Source organism: Rosa chinensis, chromosome 5 (genome assembly GCF_002994745.2).
Source record: "Rosa chinensis cultivar Old Blush chromosome 5, RchiOBHm-V2, whole genome shotgun sequence".
Taxonomy (NCBI): domain Eukaryota; kingdom Viridiplantae; phylum Streptophyta; class Magnoliopsida; order Rosales; family Rosaceae; genus Rosa; species Rosa chinensis.
Genome location: NC_037092.1, coordinates 71,533,601 through 71,545,946, shown reverse-complemented (window position 1 = coordinate 71,545,946; position 12,346 = coordinate 71,533,601). Strand labels below are relative to the sequence as shown.

General features: G+C 39.0%; 1 protein-coding gene across 1 annotated transcript; it reads right to left on the bottom strand.

The window, feature by feature from the left end:
- Positions 1 to 1,577: 1,577 nt before the first annotated feature.
- LOC112163987 lies at positions 1,578 to 12,090 on the bottom strand. The gene is made up of 4 exons (XM_040505959.1): positions 9,603 to 12,090; positions 7,386 to 7,529; positions 2,069 to 4,664; positions 1,578 to 1,887 (listed from the first exon to the last, which is right to left on the bottom strand). Exons 1-3 carry the CDS (start codon positions 11,787 to 11,789, stop codon positions 2,154 to 2,156), a joined length of 4,842 nt encoding a protein of 1,613 aa, XP_040361893.1. The 5' UTR covers positions 11,790 to 12,090; the 3' UTR covers positions 1,578 to 1,887; positions 2,069 to 2,153.
- Between the last annotated feature and the right edge of the window lie 256 nt (positions 12,091 to 12,346).

Below are 12,346 nucleotides of genomic sequence, written 5' to 3'. Positions count from 1 at the left end.
TCTTCTCTATGCCTTTCGGAAAAGGACTTATTGCCTTACGGGTAAGGGCTTTGGTTGTGATCTCTTCGCGACACCGAATCGATATTCAACGTTGTAGGTTAAGCAGAGCAATCACTGGGAAGTTTGGAGAAAGCATGGGTTTTGCTAAAGCGTATCTTTAGCTTCGCTGGGTTGCGAGGGCGTTACCCTTGCTTCGCTGGTTTGCAACTAGGTTGCGGGTAGGTTTACTCCGGAGAGACTTTAATAATCTGTGTGATTAGTTGATTTGAGAGTTGTCTTTTGCTATGTCGTCTTTAGCCTCTATATATAGGCTGCTGCAGATTCTCCTTCCAAATAGGAATGAAATACTATATTTTAGGCCACAGTTATTGGCCTTGAATCAAATCAAAACTCTTAATAGTCTTGATAATTATCTCGTAGGCGATAAGAGATTAACTCTGTCGTAGCAATTTTCTAGGCAAGGTTAATTACCTTTTAGAGTCCTGGACGTAATCTTCTTCTTGGATGCGGTAGGATATGCACATATCTTTTATTCATGCAATTAAGGATGATACCTTCCTTAATTGATCTTCTGCCATGCATGTATATATGTTCATATATATCTTCGCGACTTCGCGAGGACTCCTCGCGGGGACTTTACAATCATTAATTGCATGGGTACTCTTGAATATAGGTAGAGAAGCACAGCATGTTGCCACATTTAATTGCATGGGGAACCTCCCTTAATTGAACCATGCATGAGCCACCATACATACATCATATATATATAGGGGCGGATCCACATAGAGCCCAGCTTGGGCACTTGCCTAGACTGGATTTTTGATTTTACATTGATTTGGTGTAGGCAAGGGATGTGAAAATGGTAAAAATAGGGCAAAATAAGGTGAATTGGGGAAGAAAATGACAGAAATTAGGCAAAATAAAGGCAAAAACAGGGCAAAATCTTCACAATTGCCTCGAAAATCTGCAGCTTCTCTCTAATTTTCCTCCCTTCCCCTCCTGCCATTGACTTGCCTTACCTGAAAAAAATTTCTGGATCCGCCCATATATATATATATATATATATATATGTTCCTTGTTGATGACAATCAAGCATGATACTCTCCCACGTCCGTTGTGGTTTAATTGCAATATATGTGGGACCCCCTGATTCCTTGCATGCATGGCTCTTGGCTATGATCCCTTCCTTATTTGATCCACCATAAGACCTAACTGCATGAGAATATATGATTCGCATAGCTCACGTCCATGCTCCTTCTTGCACCATACTTGGTAATAAAACAAATAGATCACCATTAATTATCAAATATTTGATAATTAATAGTAAATCAGTGAATATCCAGATTTAATTCAAAATTGCTTGGTCTCCAAGTAAGCTTTATTTAGCCTCTAAACAATATATTCCGAACTTGTCAAAAAAAAAAAATATAGTTTGGGCCACGGATATTAGCCCGGTTTTCTTCGAGTCCCTCTTGTCGGGAAAAAATATTAATTTCGGGTACAAACAAGCCCTTCAAAAAAAAAAAACAGTAAAAACAAAATTAACCTCACGTGTTTGCCATGTGAGAACACTGAACTGTTAGCGAAAATGTGTAAATTGATCTGAAAAAGCTAGTGTGCAGAGAGAAAATTTAGGGGCATTCCAGCCTTTAAGTCTATTCTTATCTAAGCAGTTATTGTCCATAGTCATACAACCAACTGCATTTAGAGTCTAGACAACTATACATCATACAAGAATCGATAACTCGATTGTCATTTATCATGACCAAAAAAGCCTTCCGATATCGCATCTATTTGAGTCCAAAGAAATGATGCAGCAACCATCTAAGCAAATCATCTCTCCTCCTTAACGTTCTTCTGCAAGAAGAAAGTACTGCCACAATTGACCTGCAAAGCATGATATCAATATGGTCAGCTTCTTTTTCTGTTGCTGAGTCGGTCAAATAATTCAAATTCATCACTGTCAGTGACCAACTTTATAGTATAGAAGCAGAACCTCTTACTAACACAAGAAAAATATATGCATGAATGAAAAAAAGGAATACTAAAATGCAAGAGGAAATAATACCTGTGAACTGGTTATGACAGCCTTTTCATCTTCAGTTCTCACAGAAGATCAAACTTCAAAAAGAAGAAAATGCTTTGCAAGAATCCTATGCAGGCACCCAACAAGAAGAAGCATAGACAATTCGGCCCTTCCATGCTTGAAGCATCCAATCACTATCTTGATCAATTGCGAAATCTTTGTGGTACCATGCCTTCACCTTATCCCTAAACGCCTTCACTAACTCTTGGTTCAATGGCAACACCTTTAAACCAGCCCTTTGACAACGTACCTGCCATTGCTTGTATGTCTCAGCCCTCTCAACCCTCTGTATCCCCTCACATGCTATCACATTCATGGCCTCCTGGCCATAGAACTCTGTTTCAAACACCAACCTCTCTGGACTGTCACGGGGTATATTAACATCAAATGCATCATACAAGGCAGAGAAGTGGAAGAGAGCCTCCCGAAATCGAGTGACAAAGAAAGGGGCATTGTAGGCACCATTAACAATAGTATGAACAAAAATATCTGGTTTCAACCTCCTGATTAGCTTTAGAACAGAATCTCTTGGACAGTTCACTTCAACTGTCTCATCCAGTAGATTCGTGAACCGTAACATACAATTCACAGCAAGCACCTCATTCCTCTCAACCTTGAGGTGCTCTACTTGGATGGATTCCCAATTCTGCGACGCTATCGCATTAAACTCAAAAGGAACATTAAAGCGCTTGCAATATCTCGCCAAGCGGCGTCCAGTCTCTTCAATCCACTCTGCTGGACGAAATCCAGGTTGGGGAACCTCTATCCCTGTAATTCGTAGCTTGGGAGGCCCACCAGGTCTCATTGAAAGCTTGTGGATAAGGATTGGCCACTGAAAACCATACAGGATACCAAAATCTACAATATGGAGGGTAGTTGCTTTCTCAGCCATCTTCAAAATCATCTTGTTTTTAAAGAACATTGACATTCTCTTAAAAGGGCAAGCTGAAAGATGAACTTGGTAACATTTCAACTTATCAACAGCCTTCCGTTTGGAAGCAACGGAAATATAATAAAACTGGGTTCCAGTGCCAGTACCAGCCATTCGTGCCTCAAGTCCATTTGCAAAGAAATGAGCCAACCTTTGAGATCCATCACCAAAAGGGGAAGAATGCTGCCTAATTTGCTTTAGTAGTTCTGTGGAGGTCCTAAAATCATTGGTAGACACCGCTTGTGCACACAGAATCAGAAGATTCCTTAAATCCACAGTTTCCTTCTTCTTGCCTTGTTTCTTCGCACGAGCCGTCCCACCTTCATCATTTGATGCTTGTGGCTGTCCATTGGGCTGCAAGTTTTTGCTTTCTTCATTCTGCACATCTACATTGTCACCACAAGAGCCACATGAAGACAGATTAGACCCGTCGAAAAGCAAGACCTTGTCAAACATCTCAGATAATTCATCCTCCTCCCCCTTATAAATTGCGGACTGCTTGCTACTCCTCCCTTCTTCAGAATCCACATCTTCTCGCTCATGATTCTTCCTCCCCCTTGACCCATCAGGTGAGTTCTTCCTTTCCCTTGACCCATCAGGTGAGTTCTTTCTTTCCCTTGACCCATTCGGTGATTTCCTCCTTCCCCTTCGCCTACTAGGTCGGTTCTTCCTCTCACTCTTTTCCTTGTTTACGATATCAGTTGGAGCATGTCCTTTCACTTCTGGAGACACTGTGCTGCTTTCCAAATTAATCACTAATGGATTAACTTTGGGAAGGAACTTACTTGCTTGCTCTAACCCTCTCTGAAACTGCAACACAGATTCACTATCTGTAAATATATTCTGAGCCAGAAACTGATTTACAGAAGATTCAGACATCCCACCGCCAAAACTAGACAGGCTATTTGTCAGAGGAACGGACAACCGCGAATTGGAATTGGAATGAGAATTAAACTGGTAAACACTGTCCCTTGAATGAGAGGTTTCTGATAAAGATGGCTTCTGCTCTCCATAATCACCAAGCGATTGAGAATCAACGGAGTTGCTAGTGCCAGCACTAGGACTACTGCCAGTATTGAAATCACTACTGTTACCAGAAAAGTAACTATCAGGGCTCTCATCTTTTCGATCAACATAAAGCGGTTGCTGATTGGGTTGATCATCATAAAGTGGTTGCTGATTGGGTGAGAAGGGATACTGTTGACCAAGAACTTCATAGAACGATTTCTCAGTGCCACGAAGGCCCAATGGATCATCATAGAGCATGAGGGGCTTTTCCTCTATGTTCTCTTCCATAAGCATCTGGTTTACATACTTGAAAACAGTTTCAGAGAAGTCAAGATCATCAGAGGACTTAGAATCTACTCCGGGGCTCACAGTTGTAGGAAGGGAAAATGAGCCTCCGTTCGGAAGAAGTGACTCTCCTTCTGTGCTGACACTAATTGGAGGAACAAAATTACCGGATACCGGCTCCGGTGGAATTGAAAACTGATTGCTCAAAGAGTCAAGGTCTGGAGAGAGCTGGTTAAATTGGTACTGATTTGGGATTTCTGGGAATTGAGATGAATTGGGTAACATGGACTCGAAATCAATGTCGTTCATGAAATCAGGGAGTCCAGTGTGAGGTGGATCCATAATCACAAACAATCAAATTCTGAGTAAAACCGTTAACCCCGAATCAAAACGGTGACTAAAGTACTAAACCCTTTAAATGAAATCTAACACACACAATCAAAACAACCCCACCATGGTAGCAAAAGCATAAACTTTTCCATACCCAACAACACCAAATCAATAGTAAAGCTCAAAAACCTCAACAACACATCAGAATTCTCACTAAAAGCAAGAGGGGCTCAAGTCCAAGACTCAATATATAAGCAAAGAACGAACCTTTACTGAAGAGGAAGGCAAAGAAGTTGAAGGGCTGGCGTAACTGGAAGAAAGCTTTGAGATTTGAGAAGGGAAAGGGTTAAAGACTCGAGAAGCATCAAACCCAGCCAGGAGTGGTAGTGCTATATAAAAGCTGAGACAGACCCTTGTGAGGAAGTTTCTCGGAACATAGGTTTTTGTGTGACCGGGGTGGTTATGTACGGTACCGGGTAGACCAGTCTGCCTTTCCTGGCGATTTGGATTGTTCTGATGATCTGGTCATGCACAAGTCTGACTCTACAACCTCGGATTTGGTTTTGGCCTCCATTCTCAGTCTCTTCTTTGCTTTACCATGTGACAAAATGTGAAATTTATGTCATCAACAATATTAATTCTCGATTCTCCAAGAGATTTAATAATAGTCACAAATAAAGTTCAGTCATCTTCTACATAAACCTTCTCAAGCCATTTTCTAAAACTCTTAGTGCTAAAAATGTTAATGCAAATGATAACTTCATAGCTCGCACTTCCAATTCATCATATGCTATTAGAGTATTAGTTTAGTATATCATGAAACCGATTTACATTTATATAATTTCTCTATAATTATAAATTAGGAAGTGAATAGTGATTGTCCTAATCTTTGATTCACAAGGATTCTAATGTATCTTTTAAAAAGACATTTATGACAAGAAATGAATCACAACTCTAACTTATAAAGTTGTTTTAATTAATGAGAAAAAATTTAAACGGAGTTTCCACTATCTCTAAATGTCTTTCACTATAAAATTCATCACTTTTTCATGAGTACAACATCTTAAAATCTAAGTGCTTGGCTACTAAACACTCTTTATGGTATAAACCAACCTCTTCATAGCTAGTAGTCTACCAACGTGCTTGTTGGTTGCTTACCCAAAACTTGTCATCGTATTTTATCGTTCAAATATAATCAACTAGTTAGGACTTAGGAATATGAAATCCTATTCAAGAGTATTTGGTAGCCAACCGCAGTCAATCAAATATTATGAAAAATAAAATAAAAAATAATGAGTCGTTTGACACATTCAAACTAGCTGAAGCTACCGATAAGACTCAGAGCCACCGGTTTCCCCTTATGGCTTGATCACCAAGCCAGCTAGTGCAAGTCTCTATCAGTGAAAGACTATCATCACTAGGGGTCCATTTGGTATTCGTGAAGAACAAGAATGGAACTTCTGGTAATCGATCTCAGATTATTATTAACTAACCAATTGTTTAATTCCCTTTCACACTAATTATTACTGTAGATAACATAAAATTTAGAGAGTCAGAGAGCACGTGACGTAATCAGGTTGGAATAATAGAGCTAGATAAGGTCCGATACTCTGAACTGATCATACATTCATACATTTGATTAACTTAATGAGGTTGCCCCAATTATTCAATCAGAAGAAAACAGGTGCTTTTGATCTTTTTCTTCATGTGAGATCAAAGCTGCGGCCCCATCATGATGGGTTTGATTCAAATAAGCAGGAAAACTTATGAGCACTCATCTTTTTAGGATATAGTCCATCCTTTTAGCAATTAAATAGATAAACAAAGAGGTCCACCGGAAACCTCCGAAATTATGTGCTTGTCTTGTATAATAAGGCTTTCTCTTCCCTTTAAATAGAAATATATTCATTATTTGCGGTGTCACGCAATCACCTAATTTTATACTTTTTTGAATAAAATTATTCAAATTTACACATACAATTATAAAAAACAACCATACACAGATCAAGTCTATCTTGTGTACCCTTAGTTAGGGTTTATGGGAAGTCTTTTTTTTTTTGAAAGGTATGGGAAGTCTTAATAGAGCCTGGATTGCTTAGTAAGGCCTACTTCGCTCCTTTTTTTATTCCTTTTCTTCTGTTTTTTTTTCTACAAAACATCAATATATTATTATATACTAATCATGCAAATAGTAGTCTTAATATAGTTAAATAATAAGATATTGTAGATTAGGGATATTTAAAGTAATTTGAGTTCTACATTTAATTAAATATTTTATTTTTTACCAAAGTATAAGATATTTTAAGAAAATATTAATATGAGAAATTAAATGAATGGTGCATTTAAAATTTCTCCAATAAAATTAATTAACGTAAAAGTATTTTAGTGTCTTATTAATAAATCAACTTGCTTGTACTTACTTACCATGATCATGAAACGACATCATAATTCCCTGATGTTTATCTGGCAATCGGAAAATTCAATAAAATATAAGACAATACCTTTAGTGGCATTTTGGGACGTGTTTAGACTTTAATGACCACTTTAGGACCATAATGTAATGGAACACTTTACTTTGGTGTTCGCATGTCTTAATGCAAGTGCCTTAATGCCTTAATTGGGAGATAAGGAAAGAGATGAGCAATTTTGGGTTTGAATCTTCTTCTGAATTCTGATTCGACCTCCAAATTCTAGAGTCAGTAGTTTGCAATTTGCAAAAACCAAACCAGTGATATTAATAAAGACCTTCAGGACTTTCTTGTCTAGTTGCCTGTCGTTTATCAGTCTCTCATCTTCAATCACACGCATATGTCCATGTTGTGTGGTCCTTCTGGCCTTCATCCAGATTCCAGAGGCATCTCTATCACCTTTTTTTGGCAAAACGAGATCCTAGAAATATGATCACTTAGTACAAAAAAATGTGAATGCACGTGGGCCCTGAGTTGATGATGGCAGATACATTGAACACCAGATAAGGATTAATAAGCTTTTTGCCTTTTTTGGTGAAGAAAATATCTCCACAATTGGTAGTGGACGTACGAGTCTGTCTCCCTGTCTCTACTCGTTATATAGTCATTCAATTATGACTCATTTTATATCTTGATCACTCAAGTTTCGAATATATCAATTTAGTCACTCAAATATTACACAGTCATTCACAAAAGTCACCTAAAGAATATTTTTTTCTCACAACAAAATGACTTAACTGGAAGAAAAAGAATAGAAAATTCAACTATGACTGGTGGGGTGGTAAGGCTTTGATCTCATATATAAGAGGTCAGGAGTTCGAGCCCCATCAAGGGTGGGAATGGGGTGGGGTTTTTTATATATATAAAAAAAAATAAAAATAAAAAAAACTATGACTCATTCGACACTTTGGTCACCTAAGTTTCGAATATATCACTTTGGTATCACTTTGGTCACTAAGTATTACATTATCATTCACAAAAGTCACTCAAAGAGTATTTTTTTTCACAACAAAGTGAATTTTGTGAATGACAGTGTAATACTTGATTGATCAAAGTGATATATTTTAAACTTAAATAACCAAAGTGTCGAATGAGTCATAGTTTAGTGACCAAAGTTACCATTCTCCAGAAAAAGAAAGCAAAATCTTACAAAAATACTTTCCTGGAGATGGATACTCTAATAGTCTAATGTATTTCAATTATAGACTATACTACAAAGTCGAGGATTCACATCTAGCACACCATAAACACCAAAAAGTGTCTTGAAAGTACGACTCATTTGCTCATGTAACCCAGACCCATAAACCCAAATAACCCAGCAGAGGATCCAATCCGCCATCTAATTTTGGAAAGAAAAAAAAATTGTACCACAGATCCTCATGCATACAGTAAGATGCATTGGAGAGCATGAGAAACATCAATGGCATCACAGCCCTCATCGAGTTTGCGTCAGAGTTGATGAGGTCACCTCTAATATCTGCTTTGTGACTTCGTTCTATCAATGCTTGGTTTCTATCATAGAAATGGACCCAATGGTATGTTAGACTTTGCGATGAGGCTTTGCCAAAGAACCAAAAAAAGAAAAGAAAAGAAAAGAAAAGAGTAGACTATTGTGAATTTGTGCTGGGGACAACTAGTCAGATTAGGCTTTAGCTTCTCAGTATACACGTTTCTGGATCTCAGATACATGTGACATCCTTTGCGGCACTACTCTGTTTCTATATCAGTCGATGTCTCTTGCAAAATTCAAAGGGCTGCGTTCATCAGCAAATTGGATACATAAGAAATGGTGCTGACGATTCTTCTTTCACTGCCGATTCTAACAAGTCATATCCAAGCAAGTCTTTGTTTCTGTACTTTTTCTTAGTTCATGTCTTCCTCTTCTTACTTTTCTTCTTTCACAAGTTAGATGAAGTATTACAAAAACCAGAGACCAAATCAAACTTCTGCCAATTCAAATATATGATTCAACAGTAAACTAGTACTTCATAATCATAAAACCAACTCAAAAACAAAAGATATACAGCGGTTTGAAATGCAAGAGGGGAGAACTTTAAGGCGGTAGCCAATTGGACCAGCTTTCGCCGTATATAAAAGCTGCATAAAAGGCACCTGATCAAAAACATTTACAGGGGAGGATCCAGAACCCAGACTAGAACTTGACAAATCAGCAACACAATACAGCAACCTACAGTGGGATGGTGCTAACTAATATACAATAGTTACATATCTAAAACACAACTACAACAATTGGCCCAAAAAAAGGAAAAGAAAAAACACGCACACACAACTACAACAGTTGCTGCTCTTCCAAGTCCCCAAACATGGAGGCAGTGAGAGAGAAGTAACAACTGCTAAAGTCCACATGCATTGTTACCACAATTGAATTAAAGTTCTTGTACACCAAGCTCTTTAACTTTCTTTAACTTTAATGTTGGAAAGAAGTTGTATTTGACAAAATTGTGCGAGTCAATTATACCAATCATGCATTTCAAGTCCTAGGCAATGCCCAACAGGCGGAACAAAACATAATTCTGCCCTTCCATCCCTGCAGCATCCAGCGGCCATCCTCATCAACCACAAAATCAGGGCTGTACCCCGTTTTTACTTTATCCTTTATTTTGTTCATGACTTCACGGTCCAAGGGCAGCTGTCTGAACCCAGCCCTCATGTTCCGAACCTGCCACTGCTTATATGTTTCTGGCCTCACAGTTCTTTCTGAACCCTCACAAGCTACTATATTCACAACTTCACGTCCAATAAACTCTTTCTCAAACCCTAATCTCATCAGATCTTCACGAGGCAAATTGTTATCAAACATATCAAACAATGCAGAGAAGTGGAATAGTGCCTCTCGGAAGCGTGAAACAAAGAAGGGTGCATGATAGGATCCATTAACAACACTTTGGACAAAGACATCAGGATTTAACTTCCTAATTAAATTTAGAACAGTATCCCTTGGACTGTTTACCACAACGGTCTCATCAAGGAGGTTCTTAAATCGGCAGAGACAATTAACAGCAAGCACCTCATTTCTTTGAACTTTGAGGTCATCAAATTGGACAGTTTCCCATTTTTTGGCTATGGCAATGTACTCAAAAGGAACATTAAATCGCTTACAATACTTTGCCAAGCGATGCCCTGTCTCTTGGACTCTTTCTTTTGGTCGAAAACCACTTAAGGGGAGCTCTACCCCTGTAATACGTAATTTGGGAGGTCCACCAGGTCTTCTTGAAAGGCAATGAATGAGAGCAGGCCACTGAAAACCATAAAGGATACCAAAATCTATTATATGAAGTGTTTCTGCTTTCTCAGCTGCTTTTAAAATCATATGGTTTGCAAAGATCATGGACATCTTCATGAATGGGCAGGCTGCAATATAAGCTTGATAAAACTTCAGCATATCAGCAGCTGACATTCGTTTAGCACATAAAGCAGTATATATTTGAGTTCCAGTGCCAGCTAACCGCGCTTCAAGAGCATTTGCAAAGCAATGAGCCAACCTCTGAGCACAATCACCAAATGGGGAAGAGTGCTGCATAATCTGCTTTAGTAGCTCACTAGCAGTCTCGCGATCATCAACAGAAACAGCTTGTGCACATAAAATCAGAAGAGCCCTCAAATCTATCACTTCCTTCTTGTTGCTGTGAATCTTGCCGCGACCCTTCCCATTACCAATTCCAACAGATTGCACATCCTGCTGCAGGCCATTGTTTGCTCCATTCTGACTGGCTTCATCGTCTTTACTCTCCAAAGGCTTACAGAGCAACACCTTGTCAAAAATATCAGACAGCTCACCCTCCTCATCGTCCATAAAAACTGCTGGTTGCTTGTTACTCCTCCCATCCTCCAAATCTATATCTTCCCTTTGATGATTCTTTTTTCCTCTTGAACCAACATGAAATTGCTCACTCCCATTCTTCTGCGTTGTTACTACCACATCTCCAGCCTTTTTATTCACCACAGCATACATCTTGTTGCCCTCCGCACTAATCAATTGACCTCTAGGAAGAAACTTACTACCCTCCTCTGCCCCTAGGTTAAACTGCACTAACAATTCATTCTTACTAAGCACATCAGGAACCATTAGCTCACTCCTATAAGAAGCCACCATCCCATTCCCATTGCCATACCCATCCGACGACGATTGAGACCTAGCCCTGGAAGGGGACTGGAAAACAAAGTTTTCAGGAATAGGGTTTTGCAATATAGAGCTCCTAGTCCCTACAAACTGAGCAGTGACCGGGCAAGAGTCAACGGAAGAACCAGGACTGGAGCTAGAATCACTGGAACTTCCAGAAAAATAACCGCCATCTGGGCTCTGAACATTTTGATCAACACAAAGAGGGTTTTGGTCTTGGGAAATTGGGTACTTCCCTCCCCCAATAACCTCATAAAGAGACTCCTCAGTGGCTTGAAGAGCCAAAGGATCAGGGAACATACATGGCTTTGACTCCATGTCCTCCTCCATAAGCACCTGGTTTATGTACTTGAGCACACTATCAGAAAACTCAACATCATCTCCCTCGGGGCTAAAGCTAGATGATAGAGCAGAGTTACTGGGGTTTGGGTCCGAAAAGCTGAGATCTTCAAAAGGGTCACTACTTGGGTACTCATTCAACATATCGGGCAAAAGGGTTTGATCATTGAAATTGGGAAATTCAGAGAAACGTGGATCCATGGTTATGAAATTCACAAAATCGAAGGAAACCCAATTCGACTCAAGGTGAAATTCAGAGCAAATAGATGCGAGTTGGGTTAGAGACTCTGTTTACCTGAGAGAGATGAGCAGCTAAACGCTAATTCCATTTCCGGGACTGGGTTAAAAGCAGAGGAGGGGGAGCTCAGGCGAAGACTTTTGTGGGCGAAGAATCGTGGACCAGAAAATGGAAGTGTGGAAAGGTGAAGTCAGAAAGCGGGAGCTGTTAAATAAATAACGATCTGCTGCTACGTGGTCACTTGTAATTCCGAACATTACAATGTACAGATACATAAACGAAAACCAAGTGGCTTACAAGAAACTATTCTATGTACCGACCTCGTTACTTACTTTTAGGAGATTTTACCACAAGTAAGTGTATTAAGTATGGATGATTTTATAATTTAGTGTATGAATTTTGAAAACTATTTGAATGGTGTATGAACTTTGCATTCTAATATCATTTTGGTATATAAGACTGAAACCGTTAATTTTGACCGTTAAGTTCTACTATTTGACTACTGTTGGAAATCTACAAT

Excerpts from the sequence above, each read along its gene's own strand:
- LOC112163987 (XM_040505959.1), bottom strand. The coding sequence starts at position 11,789 with ATGGATCCACGTTTCTCTGAATTTCCCAATTTCAATGATCAAACCCTT. Across the intron at positions 7,530-9,602 it reads GTTGGGCATTGCCTAGGACT|GATCTCGTTTTGCCAAAAAA; the intron begins TGAAATGCATGA and ends TCATATTTCTAG. Across the intron at positions 4,665-7,385 it reads TAGACAAGAAAGTCCTGAAG|TTGTTTGTGATTATGGATCC; the intron begins GTCTTTATTAAT and ends CTCAGAATTTGA.